At 40.9% G+C, this 17,980-nt stretch overlaps 1 protein-coding gene across 2 annotated transcripts in view; it reads right to left on the bottom strand.

Annotated features, from left to right (window-relative positions):
- The window catches only part of crebbpb (CREB binding lysine acetyltransferase b), a 44,384-nt gene that overhangs the window by 15,565 nt on the left and 10,839 nt on the right, over nucleotides 1–17,980 (bottom strand). For both annotated transcript variants that reach the window (XM_080300887.1, XM_026164963.2), the window contains exons 2-10: nucleotides 13,215–13,804; nucleotides 6,883–7,050; nucleotides 3,064–3,304; nucleotides 2,152–2,265; nucleotides 1,180–1,425; nucleotides 994–1,090; nucleotides 664–801; nucleotides 443–560; nucleotides 125–287 (exon numbers count right to left, since the gene is read on the bottom strand). In XM_080300887.1, the coding sequence (XP_080157013.1) occupies nucleotides 125–287; nucleotides 443–560; nucleotides 664–801; nucleotides 994–1,090; nucleotides 1,180–1,425; nucleotides 2,152–2,265; nucleotides 3,064–3,304; nucleotides 6,883–7,050; nucleotides 13,215–13,804 (1,875 nt within the window). The remainder of the gene's footprint in view (nucleotides 1–124; nucleotides 288–442; nucleotides 561–663; nucleotides 802–993; nucleotides 1,091–1,179; nucleotides 1,426–2,151; nucleotides 2,266–3,063; nucleotides 3,305–6,882; nucleotides 7,051–13,214; nucleotides 13,805–17,980) is intronic.

Here is a 17,980-nt window from a genome sequence, read left to right as displayed (position 1 = left end):
TTTAAAAGATTCTTTCAGATAAAAACAGAGATTTGATGAAACATTAAAGTAATTATAACATAAGGTATTTTGGTACTGTCAACTTAGGACAGTCAACGGCTGATTAAGAATTTAAGTTACTAACTAGGAGGTCGAATGGCTTGTCCTGGGCCCATGGGGTTGGGCTGAGGCTGCTGTGGCCCAGCTGGTCCCATGCTAGGCTGATTCTGAAGCCGGGAGCGCCTTTTCTCCTCCAGTTCCTTTTGTATCTTGTAAATTTTTTCTGCCAGGAAGTGGTAGTACTCATCCTAGTGAGGAGGCAAAAAAACAAAAAAACAAAAACAAAGGGGGGGATATTTTAAAAATGATTTCATCTCAGTCGCAAGGATAGCTGCACAAAGAGCTTTAAAGATATTCAAAAAGGATGAAGGTGGAATAGCGTGAAGATGCTTTATCAAGTTACCCTGCTGTTAGCCGACTCATACATGTCACCCTCAACCTTGCGTGCATAAGCCACCAGGTTCTCCATGCGTCGGTCCTTCAGTGCTGCTGGGTCTGGGGTTGGGAATATGGCTTGTACTCTGATGAAAAAAATAAAATAAAATAAAATAAGCAAATATAACCTGTTGTACCATATGAGAACTCATCTATCTACAAACACAGCTGTTTTATTGTTGCACTTACAGTTTATGCACCAGATGGGTGCGCAGGTCCTGAGTAACATGTTCATGCCAGGCCTTCCTTAGCCCTGTGGCAGACAGAGGGGTGGCAGCGGGGAGGTTTCCCATGCCTCCTACTACTGACCCATCTGGCATCAGCTGACTGTACGACGGACGCAATTTGAACATAATTTGTAAATAACACTGAAAAATAATCTTCTATAAAATAAAATAAAATTACAGAAGAGACTGAGAACACATATTTATGACTGACTTGAGAGGCATAAATTTATTTTGGGAAGGGCAGTACAGTAGACCTCGTTTCAAGTGATGCAGAAGGAATGAAAAGTCTTACCTGCTAAGCGCAGACAACGAGGAATCAGAGTGCATGCCAGTCTGGTTTGAGGAGGGGGTACCCATGCTTCCTGCCATCTGATTCATCTGATTAGAGCCTGGTAAAAACACAGAAGAATTTATGAAAAACTGGCACAGAAGCAATTATACACAAACTTCTAAACTGGCATTTCGTTTTATTCCATACCTAATGGGTTCATATTTCGCATCTGCTGGTGCTGGGGGCCCTGTGGGTTTTGCTGAGATGGACCCTGGCCCTGCACCTGAGCAGGAGACTGGTTCCCATATGGCAGGCCCAGGGCTTCATAGGCCCTCTGCATGGAGCTGGGGTCAATTTGTGTTGCAGCGCTGCTGATGGCTGTTGCACTGGGCTGGCCAGGTCCAACTGCATTCATGGCATTTTGTAGACTGGCTCCAGATGAACTTAGCGTAGCTGTAGGGAGAAAACAGGATGATAATTGGTTTTGCATTATAAATATTATATTAAAGAATTAACTCAAGTAATAGCCTGCAATAACTGAGGAGTAAATGCGGCTTCAGATGTGCTTCTATGCTCTCCTGTATTAATAATGTCAGCCTATAAATTGTTAGAAAAAAAAAATAAGATTAGTATATGTCTATAACAATTTTAAACATAAAAATGAAAAACTTGTTGTTGTTTTTTATGTGAAAATTAAAAAAAAACAAAAAAAAAAAAAAACCCTACAAATAGTCTTTTTGGGACTTTGACATCCCTGTGCTGCTCCCTGCTGTGTTGATAGCTGACAGGGAGCATGCTGCCTCTGTGGGGGATTTAAATCTGTCATAGGGCTTTTTAACCAATTAGAGAGCATGCTGTCCCAAGAACCTGCCCCCAGTGTTAAAAGCGCCACTGAGCCCCTCCCCTGGGTGTCACATTACAGGCCCAGTATTTCTAGAGGAATCCTCTTGCAGCTCGAGCCCTCACAGTCTGCGAGCCAGCAGAGAAGTGGCAGTGAAACAACCTGCAGGTGGCACCACTTTATACCACAAACATGAGAGGCTTATCCCAGAGTAATGACTGCTTTACTGAAAAGTTACCTGCATTTCAGATATCTGCTTTATAATCCATGTGGGGTTTTTTCATATGGGTTTAATGAATAATTAAGATTAAAATTATGGAGCTGCTGAAGTTACTTACGCTGCTGATTCCTTTTGTCACTTGCATTTTTCAAAGGCAGGCACACCGGACAGTCGTGCCGCGTACAGTTCTTCCAGTGGGAAATGATCTGTCTGGATGATGCACAGTGTGCAACTGGAGAAAAATAAAGCACAAATAGGAAAAATAGAGTGAGGTGCTGGTGACAGTTAATTCAGGAGAAATCGCAAGACTATTGAACCCCAATATCTACACACTACAGTGAAGAACAGGTGCTGGTTAAATGGAGAAAAAAAAATATAAAATGACAAATTTCCAAGTCTATAACTCTTGGATGCCTTCATCACTACCAACAACTGTCAGAGTGAAGCTACTGACTAACAGACACGGACCAAACTGTAGGAGAAACTTGTTTGTAACTTAAGATTCAACTTTTGTTGGGTAATGTCAATCACTGAGGCTTGGTTAATGAAACAATTGAACTGTCTCCATTTAAGCAATAAATCGAAAAGTGACACAATTGTAATCCTCAGCATTTTATTTTAAAGCCACATTTTAAAATTTTAAGTCAGTAATTTTCAAAAAGGCAAATTTCATGGATATTTTTTATTTTTTGAAATTTCACTCAAAACTATTGTGGTAATGGTATATGTGCGAGTCTGAAGAAACAGGTGTTTATTGTTGTTTGGATGAAACTTGCAAGACATCAACGCCCGGTGCCATTTTGTTTAGATGCTAAATGAAATGGCATCAGGCCCACATCACAGGCTCTAATTATGGCTGCAAACCCATCTGTTAGAAGCTGAATCTCGTTTTTATGAGATTATTAGCAGCAGTTAGATAAAATACCAAATTAGAAGAATACGGTCACATAAAAGCTCATATGGGTAGATCCAAGGCTTCTCTTTATTTATTTTTTAATTCAGTCTCTAAAAACTCATCACTTTCACTCACCGTGGCAGGCTTTGCCAGCCTGGCAGTGGGTCATATGGTTGAGTACGTTCTTCATGGTGCGGCAGTGGGGCAGGGTGCAGGTCCTCATCTCCCCGTTGGCCTGCTCCCGCCGCTGGCACTTGTGTGCATGCAGCAGCAGGACCAGCTGCTGCTGAATGAGTTTTCGCTTCTCAGGGTCGGCCGTTGGGCCTGCGGACACACCACCGGGAGCAGGGACCATTGATGCTACCTGTTGCGGCATCTGTGATAAACACACAATACGCACACAAGTTAGTGATGGATACGCACAGAGGTGCAAACTCAGACACAGATGTGAAACCCCGGGAGGCAAAAACTTAAATGTGGATATATGATTGATCATAGCGTGAGGAGAGGAAAAATATTATTTCCTCTGACTGAAGCTATGCATATTTTTTTGGCCTTAGAATTAAGTCTTTATCATAGGTATGAAACCCCACAACGTGATCTACGCAGTAACCTGATGTGCACCTCCCTGGAAATGCAACTACACATGTCATTGCAGGCCAGTATGCATTTCTGGCTACTTTTTAATTGCAGTTGTTTTTTACATTTGTACAACTTTCACCTCAATATGATAAATAATCAGGTTTTTTTCCCTTTACAACGAGTCTTTTGCAGATACTCCTGATTACAACTTAAGTGTATGAAACGCAGATTTCCACAGAATCATTTTTTTTCCCCCCAATCTATCGTCTGTACCCCCATGGACAAGGCCAAAGAGTGTCAAAGAATGTCAGAGACAAGACTGTCGACCTGCACAAGGCTGCAATGAGCTGCAAGACCCATCAAGAAGCAGCTTGGTGAGATTAATCAGAAATGGAAGAAAAATCAATCTTCGTACTCGTTAAGGAACTCCATGCAAGCTCTTGCCTCATGGATTGAGGATGATGATGAGAAAAGATGGTGGATCAGCCCAAAAATACAGAGGAGCTTGTCAACGATCTAAAGGCAGTTGGAACCACAGTCACCAAGCATTACACCATTAGCAACACACTATGCTGTAATCAATCAAACTGTAATCAGCACCTTCAAAGACAACCTGCTCAAGAAGGCACATGTACAAGCCCGTGTTAAATTTGCTAGCTTGAGCTGTCATCTTTGAAGGAAGAGAAATGCTAAGTATAACCCAATGAACACCTCTCCACAGTCAGGGATGAAACATTGTGCTTTGAGGCTGTGTTTCTGCTAAGTTTACAGGACAAGTTTACCACACTGAGGGGCCAATACCATAAAATCTTTACTGAGAAGCTTCCCACAGCCAGAAGACTGAAGATTGTAACCTTAGAAGACCCATTCACGACCAATGACCCAAAGCATACTGCCAAGGCAAAAAGGAGGGGCAAAAGAAGAAGAACATTCCCTCCTGAGATGTGGCCAAACCTGGTGACCAACTACAAGAACATGCAGTGGCCTAGCCAGTCTCCAGAGCTCAATCTTACAGAAAATCTGTGGAGGCAGCTGACGCTTTTGAGTTGCCAAGCGGCAGCTGAGAAACCTAAAGGATTTAGAAAGTTTCTGTAAAGAAGAGTGGACCTAAATCTTGAGATGTGTCCAACTACAAAAACATCTTACGCATGTGTTTGCCAGCAAGGGTTTTCCCACATTCTCCAAATTTTGCTTGGCGATCAAATACTTATTTCACTCACTGACATGCAAACAAAATTATAACTTGTGTGTCATATTTTTTTGGGACTTCGATTGATATTCTTTCTCGATTTAAAATAAAACTACCTAAAAATTAGAGACATTTATTTCTAATAGGTGAGCAAAGCTACAAATTCAGCAGGGGATCAAATAATTATTGCCCCGACTGTAAGGAATCGCAGATATTAGCAAATTCCTGGAAGGAGATGACAAAATGTTGGAATGACGATGAGGGAAAATGCAAAATAGTGACAAAACTTTAGGGACAAATATGTCTGCCTCTGCTTACATATTTCCGTCGCAGACATTAGCGTGTTCAGAGAGAACCAGACGGACAGAGAGAGAAAGTGAAACAATTTCCCATTTCCAGCATTAACCACACACACAAAAAAAAATAATTTTACTGACCATGAGGGGACAGAACAGTTAAAACAATAATAAGTCATCTGCCAGAGTCTATTCTTTTCAGTTTTTCCCCCCACTGATATAATTCCTCCAACTTTAATCTGTTTTTACACACATAAAAACTAGCGCACCCATCTTCCCCCACCACACTGCAAACCCTCCTCACACACATACTCTCTTTCACCAACAAATACACAAGAGTTAACCTACCATCTCTGCTAGTGCACAGCTACATTAAACTCCAACTAAAAAATTAAAAAAAATTAAAAAAAAAAACCCAAAGAAATGCCCCGTCTGTTTTTTCTTGTTTGTAAGTGAATGATCACTGTAGCCCGTACCCACATCTACACTCAACTGGAAGAGTGCCGTTGCGCTGGTATGAACATGTGTGCGGGCACATGCGCTCCCACACACCATCGCAACTGTCGGTCATGTATGTCACGTATAACATTGCATTAACAGCAAAGACGACATACAGTGTAATCACAGGAAAAAGTGGTAACGACCGTTAATGTTAAATGGATACTCAGATAAGTGAAACATTATACACAAGTGGATTAAAAAAAAGAAGTCCATCAAAATAACATTAAAACAACTCAACTTCAACGGACCAATTAATAGTCTCAAGCTAATTAAGGTTATTAAAATGCTACAGAAGATTTACTTTAAGGCGTGCTGTGACTGGAAAATTCAACACCCAACCCAAGTTAAAGCAAAAGTCATCCTTTCTTTCTCAAGTCTTCACTAAATTTGGACAACAGTTGATTTATTTCCAACACTAAATACTTTAAAGAAAACAAATTTTGTTCCATCCTCCATCCCCGACCTCACAAACTACCATGCCAACACTGCCAAAAATCTTATAAAAGACTGTAAGATCTACAAAGATGTTTAAAAACAAAGAACCCTCCAAATACCATTTCACACAGTTTAACCTCTTATCCTGGTTGCTGTCCACTTATGGTCAGTAATAAGGGTTGACTAACATACATTGCTCAATGAGAACAAACTTATGCTACTATGCCATCATGCTGGAAGCATGAAATAAACTTCCTGTTATGTTTCTCTCCCTCTCTTACCAGTGGCAGTAGTGAGAGGTCCATCTATGAAGTCCCAATTAGCCACAGTACGCATTAGGGTGGGTGGATAGCACCAAGTTAGAAGAGGTGCGCTTTAAACCATTTGGATGCATTTTTTAAAAAGGCAACAGCGAAGCCCGGGGACTTCCTGCAACTAAACTTGGTTCATGGTGTTGACATACTCAAAGTGCAAAGCAATGCAGAAGACAGTGGAGAACATGAAATGCTCAATAACCATAAGTGCAACGAAATGCATTGTAAGGCAGACCACGTGGTTTATCAAACACTGTTTTTACTGTCCCTGCTTGACCTACAAAACCAGATGCAACGTCACATCTGTTTGATGATCAACAACAGACAGCTGTGGTTGACCAGTCAAAAGCAACAGCTCTACTAGGACTGAGTCACTTTCCCTGTAAGTACGCTGAAACAGACTTGCTGAAGTTTAGCTCCTGGTGCTCATCTCCACAACAGGAAGATGACAGTGGAAAAAAAGCTGAAACCAGGCCAACAGGTACAAGTTCAGGAAGGGCTCAGTAAGTTGTGTCAGAGTAAAAAAGCTAAAATAAGAATTTAATGTGTAGCAGCAAGGACAGAAACTAACTTTAAACTAAAGCCTGGGACGTTTACCCTCGTTTATTATTTTTTTAAACAACGGACGGACACTCACCATGTTTGGCACACTCCCAGCTCCCTTCAAATCAGCAGGGAACTGAGGAAGGTTGTTGGAAATCGCTGTCTTGTTCTGCAGTTGTTGGGCGTTGACCCCCGCTGCCCCCATCTGTTGCACCCCAGGCTGGCCATACTGCTGGCTAAATGGAGCTCCTGGGATCGGCATCTACAGTGAGTAACAGGATGCAGGCTAGTTAGAAGACCTATCGTGCAGCATACCCTCATAGTGGACAGCTCCTTTACCGCTCCACTCACTTGTGTCTCATTGCAAATGGGACAGACTGTAACATACACTGCAAATCCAATGAAGGTCAACAGGAGCCCAAGAAGAGTTTTCCTACTGGGCACCGTAGGAGGTTAATCTGATAACGAACACACAGAAATTCAAGCACTCTCCTTTCAAGAAAAGGAGCACTGCTGCTGCCGCTTGTTATAAAGTTTCGTTGTTGTTTTTGTTTATGTTGAAAGCGCAGGTAAAAAACAAATCCTTCAAAGTCTACAAAATGATGGTCAGTCTTCTCATCAGTGTTTCCCAGTAAAGAAAAGTCACATTAAAGGATAATTCCAGTTTAATTCAACCATGTGTTTGGCTTTATGACTCTACTCCACATGTTTCACTTCCACTGTGGGGAGACACAGGGAAACAGGGAATGACACAAAAAAAGCTGTAAATGCTGTTGTGTGAAGGAGCTAGCATGGGCTCCATGCAGTTTTTCAAACCAGCAGATTTTTATACGAATCATTTGTCCTCCGTCTGACTGAAGGTAAACAGAAATTAGCTGCCTTGCATGAAAACTCGCGAGCCGAACTAATCACTGACACACACAGTTCAGCATTTCCTCTTGGTTAAACCCCTTCCCCCACCAGTGATTACTCCACATACCACTATGTGGACAATCAGTCATTTGATTTTAAACGGTTGGCCATATTTATTTGCGCCATCGTCCACAGAAAATGATCCCAAACAAAATGAAGATGGATGAAGAGACCGAAAGACCGTCCTGCTTTCCCAGCCAACGAAGGAAACTTTTGGTGAGACGTGTTGGCAGCAGATTTGGAAAATCCTGATGTGTCCATAAGTTATAGTAATCTAACTACAACTAATGAATCTGAAGCTTCGATTAACACTGCCGCCCAGACAACGTGTTTTGTAGAAAACAAGTGAAAGTAGAACTAATTAAAATGACAATTTAATGTGCCACCTGCAAGAACAAAAGCATGTGGTTACAAATACTCTTCAGTATCTATGTTACCAAAGTTGTGTGCGTATTGGAAAATTAGCTCAAGGTACATAACACTCGTTTATTAGCCAGCAAGTGTGACATCTTCTTAAAAGAGTGTTCCAGAAGCTTATTTCAATTTCTTAAAATTACATATTTCCTTTTTTTTTTTTTTTTTTTTTTTGATGAAATTTCAGTTTCAATCATCTCCCGCGTCTTGGCAGGCTTCACCAGGAGCAAAATTTACAGACTTGATCACACAACATTAAGGCCACACATACAGATACTTCCTTATCAAGAGCTCCGACCACCATTTATTACCACAGCCGACATTAGCTTTTTGTTCCCTTTGATACCCTCAACTTGAACCGTTCTGCTGCTTCTGCTTGACGCTGTTCTGTGGTGGCCAAAGCAGCAGTCTGCTTTGCTTTCGCTGCTGGGCAGGGCTTGCCCAGGAAAAAAAAAAAGGGAGGTGACAACACAAAGCTTGCACAACAGCTGAGCAGAGCACTGCACTGCTGCCTGCCCCTCCCCCTTCTCCACACAGAGAGACACAGATGCTTTCCTGCTGCCGCTCTCTCATTCACACATTCTGCCTCCCACATGGATTCCCCCACTTGATGATCTGTACGTATTACAGGCAGTTATTGCCTGCAAACGGTGGCACGCGCCAAAAATGACGTGACAGCTTCTGTTGTTCCGTGCAGTGCGCTTTGGTGTTGTTTTAGCTTGTAAGCTGGCCCGCGCAGCACAGCTGGGCTGGAGACACGAGAGCGTGAGCCGTTTGGTCTCTACATGAATTTCAACGATAGGAGTACAAAGATTTCCAGATGGCTTAGTGGGAGATTGCAGCAACAATTGGAAAACATGAGAACTTCTGCAGAAAACTTTTTTTTAAAGGGTCCAGAAACGCTTTGTTTCACATTTCAACTTCTTCCATTTCAGCGCTAACAAGTTTTGTTTGCAAGTCGAGCAAAGTTGAGGAAAGACACCATAATAAAAGTGGTGGCTTCGCACGCACCTGGAGACAAATACTGCCACATCACCGCTGATTTAGGAAGAGAAGAGGTCAAAACCGGAAGCATTGATTTGAGAAGTCAAAATCTCCTTATGTGCAACCTGTTAATCTCTTAGCTTCTACACTTGACATATTGTCAACCTAGCAATAGCGGCAGCGGTGCATGGCTACTTAAAGTGACTCCGAAACAGCAGTGCTGAGTGTGTTGAGCATAAAAGCGGCCTTACGAAGCACCGACTCTTTCCCCTCATTCTCAGTGGATCTAATTTTCTTATCTTCTTTAAGTATTTACAGTCTGATTAATAAACGTTTATGACAGATGTAAAAATGCTGTACTAAAATTAACTGATTATTTTAAAGTGGAGGTTTTTTTGTCTATTGCCACTTTACTGTATGATGGCAATTCAATTTAATTCTTTCAAAAAAAATTCAAATAATCATGCTATGTTACTTGCAGCTCACATGAATTGTTTGGTCAAAAAGATAAAAATTGCTCCATATTTAAAAATTGTGTTAGCTATATCTGCCCAAACAAAAGAAACAAAAATAATTTAAAAAAAAAAATCTTACTTTAAATTAACCTTTTTCCTCACAAAAATCACAACAATTTGATCAGACTACACTCGGTCCACAAGTAGACAACTATGGCGAGGACAGCAGCCATATTGAAATAAGGTACAGTACGTTTTCCTTTTTACAAATCGAATCACAAAACTTCTTGATCGCATGTCATACTGCTCACAAGCTGGTTCAAATCGACCTATTCTTCTTACCCCATTTCCTCACCTCAAACATAATCATGGTGTCTCAGTACGATCAAAAGGTGACAGTTTCAGTTTCGTACAAATGACATAATATATAAGGGAGATTCAAAGCAATGCACGTTGTTAAACAATGAAATAACACAAACAGTCCTATATTACTGCGTATGTGTCTATATGAGGAAAGGAGGGGCTTTTTTTCATGTGGCAATGTCTGTTCAAATAATCTTAGTGAGAACTAGCCTGCTGGTTTAACCCTGGTTTCCTGTCAAACCGCAAAGCTCTCAGACAAAAGGAAAGACATGTTCTCACAATGAGCACTTCAAAGTCTGTGAAAGTAAAGATTATCACAACCAACTGCACCAGCAGCACATCATGGAAATTATTTTTCATTCACAAACTTTGACTCGCTTTGTAGAAGTACGATGACACAATTTTCAGGTCTCGTCACATTTGCCCTGGTTGTGTCAACGAATTCCTATTCAGAATGTATGTACTTGTATTTTTTGCACTATAAGGCGCACTTAAAATCCTTTAATTTTCTCAAAAATCAACAGTGTGGGTGTAAACTCTGCTTCAGGTCCCAAAGTCAAACGAACACTGCAACATCATTGAGAGATAAAAACGGTCTAAATTCTTTGATCTTTAATAAAATGATCAGCGTTGCTGCTTTACCAGGTGGAACAATAAAGTTTAACATTCAGGCATCCATGAAAACAGAATTTGCTAAATTTAACCGAGTTAGAAGTTAGCAGGAAGTTAGCTCGCTAGTTTCTACCCAAACATGATTTAGCATGTTCTGACAGAGATTTCTGAAAAAATTAAAACGTACAGCTCTGCTGTCACTTCCAGCATAAATGAAGACAGAAAACTAAACAGCAGTTACGTTTGTAGGGTTGGACTTGGACTAGCTGGTATATAATGATGTGCTGCATGATCGCTAGCAACACAGCTATGTTAGCATAACATAAACACAGTTAGGGCTGTGCGATATGACCAAAATCTCATATCCTGAAATAGGACGTCTATCGTCCTGATAACTAGGGCTGCTCGATTATGGCAAAAATGATAATCACAATTATTTTCACTGAAATTGAGATCTCGATTATTTGACGATATTTATTTAACCCTTTAAGACCTACTATAGAACCAAGTCCGCCAGAGCTTATATTATATTTTTACATGCTGTAGTGCCATTTGTGGGAGCATTTCAAGTTGCTATACAACTGTTATAGCCCATATTTTAATAATATGTATGCATTAAGTCCATAGTAACTACATTAATTGCAAAAAAGGTGCAATAAACTACAAATAAATTGAAAATCGTTTTTTGTATTTTTTACATATATTTCTACTTGGAGAAATTTAAGAGGCTTATCCCTCAAAGCTTTAAATACAAAAAAGTTGCAAAAAATAGTTTACAATAACAGGAAACTTATTTTGAGTGTCTTCATAGTTTTATTTTGGAGATACACCAATTTTTATATACTGCAGGAAAAACGAAAAAACAATCTTATGATGCAAATTTGCAAAGAAAACAGCATGTGCATCAAAATAAACTATTTCCAGCAGTGCAATTCAAGTTCTAAGCATCCCAGCAACTATTCAGAAAAGTCAAACATGACCAGTATAGGCTTTTAAGGCCTACAAGTAAAAAAACTACAATTTCCGCGAAAATGACGTCACTTCCGGTTTCGGCCAGGAAAAGGCGGACATGCGTCTGTTTCACTGTGGGAAGTGTTACGAACAGCTGATCGGATCGGCAAAGCGTGTTTCTGGAATATTATGTTTTTTGTTCCTGCAAGCGCTTTTTATGCAATTTTTGCAAAGCTTTATGTGGAAGGAAACCGTGACCGAGGACAAGCTGATGGCATAAGATGTAAGTACAACTCCTCCGGTTTCATATGCAAAACAAATTATTGTGCTAGCTTACACGGTTCAGGTTCTACAGGGATTTAAAAAATAGTTACACAAAACGGAGCGTGCTGCTCTGACTGGCTTTAAAGGGTTAACAATGACTTTAAAAAATAATATAAAATAGTGTGCAACACCACTGAAGTTTTTTTTTACCTCTCTTTTCAGCCAACGGCAGTCACTCTCCTCTCCAAATAACTTCTGCTTAGCTTTCCGAGCTTCCCTCGGGTCCTCTTAATCAGCGGTCTCCAACCTTTTTTGCGCCACGGACCGGTTTATGCCCGACAATATTTTCACGGACCGGCCTTTAAGGTGTCGCGGATAAATGAGGGAGGGGCTAATAATCAGCTCAGTCATTTTTAATGATCGTTGAAAGCCCAGATCGTAATCGTGATTAAAATTCGATTAATTGAGCAGCCCTACTGATAACGATATAAATCACAAAAATTTATCATTTTCTGTAAATTCAAGTGAATCTCGGGCAGCTCGACTTGCGTGAAGTGTTTCCAGCTGCACGTCATGTACCTGGATTCGAGTGTTTTAACCGATGCATGAAGCTATACATTTTTAGACATACGTTGTAACGTCCGCCGTTTTCTTTGTGAGTATTTATTACACAGGGTGCTGCGGGGAAAAGCCTGTTCTAACGTTTGAGTCTAAGGTTTATTTTTTAGCACCTGACGGCTCTTTTTTTGCTTCTCATCCGTAAACACTGCATAATCTTTCACATGGTTCAGTTTATTTTGAAAAGTCTCAACAGGATCTTGAGCTTTATTGTGAAAGGTTTATGTGGAAAATAAACAAGCGGACACGCGATGTTTTACTGTCGTTGTTGCTAACGACAACGCATAAAAACAGGCACTTGTCCGTCCGTAGTGTGGTTATATTAAATATAAGAGAAAGAGAGAACTTTAGGAAATTAATATTTGCCACTACAATTGGTCATTGTAGTGGCAAATATTGCCATAAACAGTTTATTTTGCGACACCACGAAACAAACAATAGCGTAAAATGAAACGATAGACGTATTTATATCGTCATCTGATACATATCGTTATATCGATAGTGAAGCTGGAGGATGAATGATAACTTTTTTCCACTCAAAAGTTAATGTGAGGGTTAGCGACAAATGCAATCGCATGGCAGGATGCTGTAAACGGACCAAACTTCAGTCAGGAGAACAGCTAAAATAATCCATTCACAACACGAGGTTAGTCATTAATATACTGCAAAAACATGTGAACAGAGCAGCTGCGAGAGAATTCAACATTAATGAATCAATGGTACGGAAGTGGAGGAAGCAAGAAAAATGAGCTGAGTAAAGCTTGACTTATCTGGTTGTTTTGTTTCGCTTAACGGGCCTTATGATCTGAAAAATATGGTATTCAAGTTAGCTGAGCAGAGTTTCAAACCTTACCTTATTCATGTTTCCTGCTTGCTGTGCACTCATCGTGTTGTGCGCACCCATCTGTGGCCCTCCTTGTGTGAGTGCATCTCCCACCACACTGCTTCCAGCTCCAGCACCCACTTGTGTCCCCTGCATGGGCTGGCCCTGGTACTGCATGCCAAGACCAGGTCTCCCTCGCCCTGCTGGTCCCATAGCCCCATTAATCACTTGTCCTGTCTGGCTCATGCCACCATGAACCTGGCCCATAGGCTGGCTGAAGCCCATGCCTGCACTTCCATTGCCTTGTCCTGGACCTCCCTTCTGGCCCTGGGGAGACTGGTGATTGGGGGATCCCTGCCCTAGTGTATTTTTACCATGCACACCACCTAGCTGGTTTCCCACCATGCTTCCTTGTGGCAGGCCACCTCCTAAATTGTTTGAGCTTCCCGGTCGCAAGAGCTCAGACAGCTGCTTGTGCTTCGCAGCAGCATCAGGAACCACTGAGTTAAGACCAGGACCAGCACCTGGGCCACCATTAGAGGACATTCCCATTACCAAGTCTCCATTGGGTATGAGCTCATCAGGAAGGTCATTTTCCAGGTCAAACAGTGAGACAAGATCTAAAGAAGAGAGAAAGGAAAACAAGAATTAGTCAATAAGCTACCAGTTAGTTATTAGCTGACTGTACAGGGCACGCAAAACCGCTAGCCCGACGTTCCGGGGCTAGCGTTTTTTCCAGTCGGGCTACTAAAATCTATCTCAGCCCTGCCCGTCGGGCTATCATAGGAAGGAAAAATGTGTCAGTGCTTTTGCATTCTTTTGCAAATTTAGCTGGGTAATTATGTCATTAGCATCAATGATCCTCTTTCAATATGTGATGTATTGAAATCACGTTTGAATTTTCGCTTGTTTTTTGCTTTCACTTTCATTTTGCAATCGCACAAACTGTGTATAAAGAGCGGTGGTGAAATTAATGCTGACACTTATTCCATCAACAGCCATCTGTGAGAGAGGATATTCTTGCATGAACTGAGTGAAGACAACACATCGTACCTCTCTACACCCTGAAACACTAAATGACTGCATGCAACTCTCCATTAATGGGGAAACAGTTGAATCTTTTTGCCCTGACAAGTCTATTCATTTCTGGATGTTTTCTTGAAAGGTTCAAGACACCTGGATCATAAAACCCCGACAAGAACAAAGAGCAGTGAAATGGAGGGCAATGCACAGGAAGAGAAAGCCGATGAAGGAGATGCTATGCCCTCAACGTCGAGTGGCATTTTCTCATCCGTGACTTCAGTGGAAGTTTCAGATTCAGAATCTGACACAGACTGATTCAAGTTCTACACCAGGGGTGGGCAACTCCAGGCCTCGAGGGCCGGTGTCCCTGCAGGTTTTAGATGTGTCCTTGAACCAACACAGCTGATTTAAATGGCTAAATTAGCTCCTCAACATGTCCTGAAGTTCTCCAGAGGCCTGGTAATGAACTAATCATGTGATTCAGGTGTGTTGACCCAAGGTGAGATCTAAAACCTGTAGGACACCGGCCCTCGAGGCCTGGGATTGCCCACCCCTGTTCCACACAGTTCTTACAAGTTCACAGAAACTTTTAAAACCAGATATTTGAGTTGATGATTGCCATTTTTATACAGTTGTTGTAATTTGTGTTTTAACAAATTTTTTTTGATTGATGTTTTGTTTCCTTTACAATATTATACAATAAAAATTATCTCTTTTTTTATTCGGGCTACTTAAATTTATTTTGGGCTACCAAAAACCGAAGAGTGCCTGCCCGAAGGGCTACCAGTGATTTTGAAATTTTGCAAGCCCTGCTGTATAGAAGCTCTGTTCTTTTACATTAGAAATATCGTCCATTATCGTCCAAGGTTTTATTGGAAATCAGCAATTTCTTTCCCCCAATCAAGTCTGTCCCGTATTCAGTAAGTGAAAATAAAATAAACAATAAAAGGTGAATCAAATGGACCATTACGGCAAGGCTGGGATGGTCAATTTGGTAAAGTAAATCCGTTGGGCATCTTTCTTTGCCTTTAGACAACAATTCTGATGGCAAACGAGCCAAACGGGACAGGCAAAAAAAAACAAAAAAAAGGAAATCAGCAATGTTTCGTTTATTTATTTATATATTCATTCATTCAGAAAACAATGGGGGGAAAGTACATAGTGGTTTAGAGTGAATCAATGTCTTCATGGAAGTTACTGAACAATAAAAGGTACTTTTAGCTGCTCTCTTAATCAGAAGGGGCTACCAGAGTGGGTGGCTCAACATATTTTCATTTGGAAGATTTTTCCACCGAATGCCTTTTGTGACACAACCCTCAAGAGATTGATGTCTCCCTCCTGGGAGTGATCAGGGGATCTTTTGCTTGTTAGAAGCACGTGAAAATCACTAGACTATGGAGCCATAAAAATACAAAACAATAACCTAATCATTTTTCCTTTTTAAGCATATGTAGAGTCCTTTGAGGGGGTTTTCACAACTTCAACTTATGCGTGTGTTTTTTAGGAATTTTAGACCAATCTCCAGAGGTGCATTTGAACAGATGTTCATGTTGGATGAGAAGGCCTAGCTCCTAGTCTCTGCTCTAATTCATCCCAAAGGTGATCCATGAGGAATCAGTACAGGCCAGTAAAGGTCTTCCACACCAAACATGTTCAATCAAGTCTTTTTGGACCTTGCATCATGTGCTGCTGAGGAGTCATGCTGGAACAGAAATGGGTCATCCCCAAAATGTTCCCACAAAGGTGGGAGCATAAAATTGTCAAAAATGTCTTTGAGGCGATAAGAGTTCCTTTTACTGGAAACTAAAGCCCCATTTCCATTATTACATAGTCGGATCATCTGCAGCATGCTTTACTCACAGCATCTGCCGCTCAGCATTGTACTGGTGATGTAAGGTTTGGATGGCCATTCTTCCAAATATGAAGTTTGGAGGTCTGTAGAAACTGACTCTGCAGAAATCTGGCAACCTGTGCACACTATGCACCTCAGCATCCAGTAACCCCGCTCTCTGATTTTATGTGACTACCACTTTGTGGCTGAGTTGCCGTCATTCCCAATCGCTTCCACTTTGTTATAATACCACTAACAGCTGACTGTGGAATATCTAGTAGTGAGAAAACTTCATCACTGAACTGTTGCACAGGTGGTATCCCATCATGGTACCACACTGGAATTCACTGAGAAATCCATTCTTCCACATATGTTTGTAGATGTAGTCTACATGTCGAGGTGCTTGACTTTAAAACTGTGGCCATGGAAGTGATTGGAACACCTGAATTCCATGATTTGTATAGGTGAGTGAATACTTTAGACAATTAGCGGGCATTTCTGAAATTTCACACCGACTAACCTTCAGTTTAGAAACAATCAGGCTGAACAGAGAAAATAATTAAACTGCAGATGAACTCTTGCATGTCTGCAATGTTTACATTCACACACAGCAAACTTAAAAGTAAAATAATAAAGTAACACAGCCCCAGCTGTGACCTTACAGTAACACTGAGTACAAAAAAATAAAAAATAAATCATACAGAGGGGACCTTTTGCTCTGAAACTCAGAGCACTCGTGGTGCAAAGAATGAGTAAACATGAATACTCAACACACAGATAACATTAATGAAGGTTATAGTCCAAATCGCATTTATGCCAAGGTCCTTAACGTAGGGGCGTGAGCGTGGCTGTGAACGCCAGCCAATAAACATTTTACTAGCACCACAACCACACCCGCACGCACGCCTGGCTCAATGTCTAGGGCCACTAGGTAATTACAACTGGAGTATAATCAAACCTGTTCCTCAATGATATGTGGCAGATACTACAAAAAGCTTAAATATTCTAGTCACAAACATTAAATAAAATACCGGAGGTAAGCTTAAGGTTAGAGGAATAAGACTTGGTGGACCAAGAAAACTATGTGAACTAGGTGTAGGCAAAGAGCAAGCACCCAGGCCTCGCTTAAGACCTTCAATATGATGACCATATCCAAAAAATAAAAAGTACGGTCTGAAGCAGACTACTACTACTACATGCCAAGTAGTGGGAAATGGTAGTAACCACTATTCAGAGAATCCCACCATCCCACACTATTCTCTCTGGAGACGACAGACTACGATCGGCTATAATTCACCCAAAAGGTTTTCAGCAGTCACATTAAAATCTTTAATTTCTCTTCATCTGGTAGCAGACAGTTGTAAAGTGCTTCAGTTTCTCCTAACAACAAAGGAAGAAAAAAAAATCTGAGCAATTACAGCAGTACTAAAGAAACAGATTTATAAGAAACCTGGATAAACGTGTATGGAGAAAATCAAAGTAATTAAGTGTAATTAAGTAATTAATTTGCACTGCAAACCAGATGAAAGCACAAGGACACAAGCTCCCCTATAACCATTAGAAAGGCTTTACGTATGGCAAGTGTTTGAAAAACATCCTAATTAAATGAATATAATTTGGCCGCAGACAGGTGGGATAGGCGGTTAAGAAAATGGATGGATGGATGGACTTGTATGCCTCTTAAAACATGTACTGCAGCCACAGGTTGTGTAACAGAGAGCCAACGCTAAAAGCAAAGTATTTCATGCTGCCGAAAACAAACCAATGAAGAGACCATGAGTGAAATGGAGACAAAATCAACTGTTAATTATCCTTTAACAGGTTTCCCTACTATAAACTTGTGAACTTTACTTCCTCTAGAAAGATCTTGTTCCCCGAAGGCTCCATTTTCATCCCACTGTAAAGCAAAAGGGGTGTTTTTGCATGACAGCAGGGGAATTAT

This window comes from Astatotilapia calliptera, chromosome 4, assembly GCF_964374335.1.
Source record: "Astatotilapia calliptera chromosome 4, fAstCal68.1, whole genome shotgun sequence".
Taxonomy (NCBI): Eukaryota; Metazoa; Chordata; class Actinopteri; order Cichliformes; family Cichlidae; genus Astatotilapia; species Astatotilapia calliptera.
This window is presented reverse-complemented; position numbering and strand designations above follow the sequence as displayed.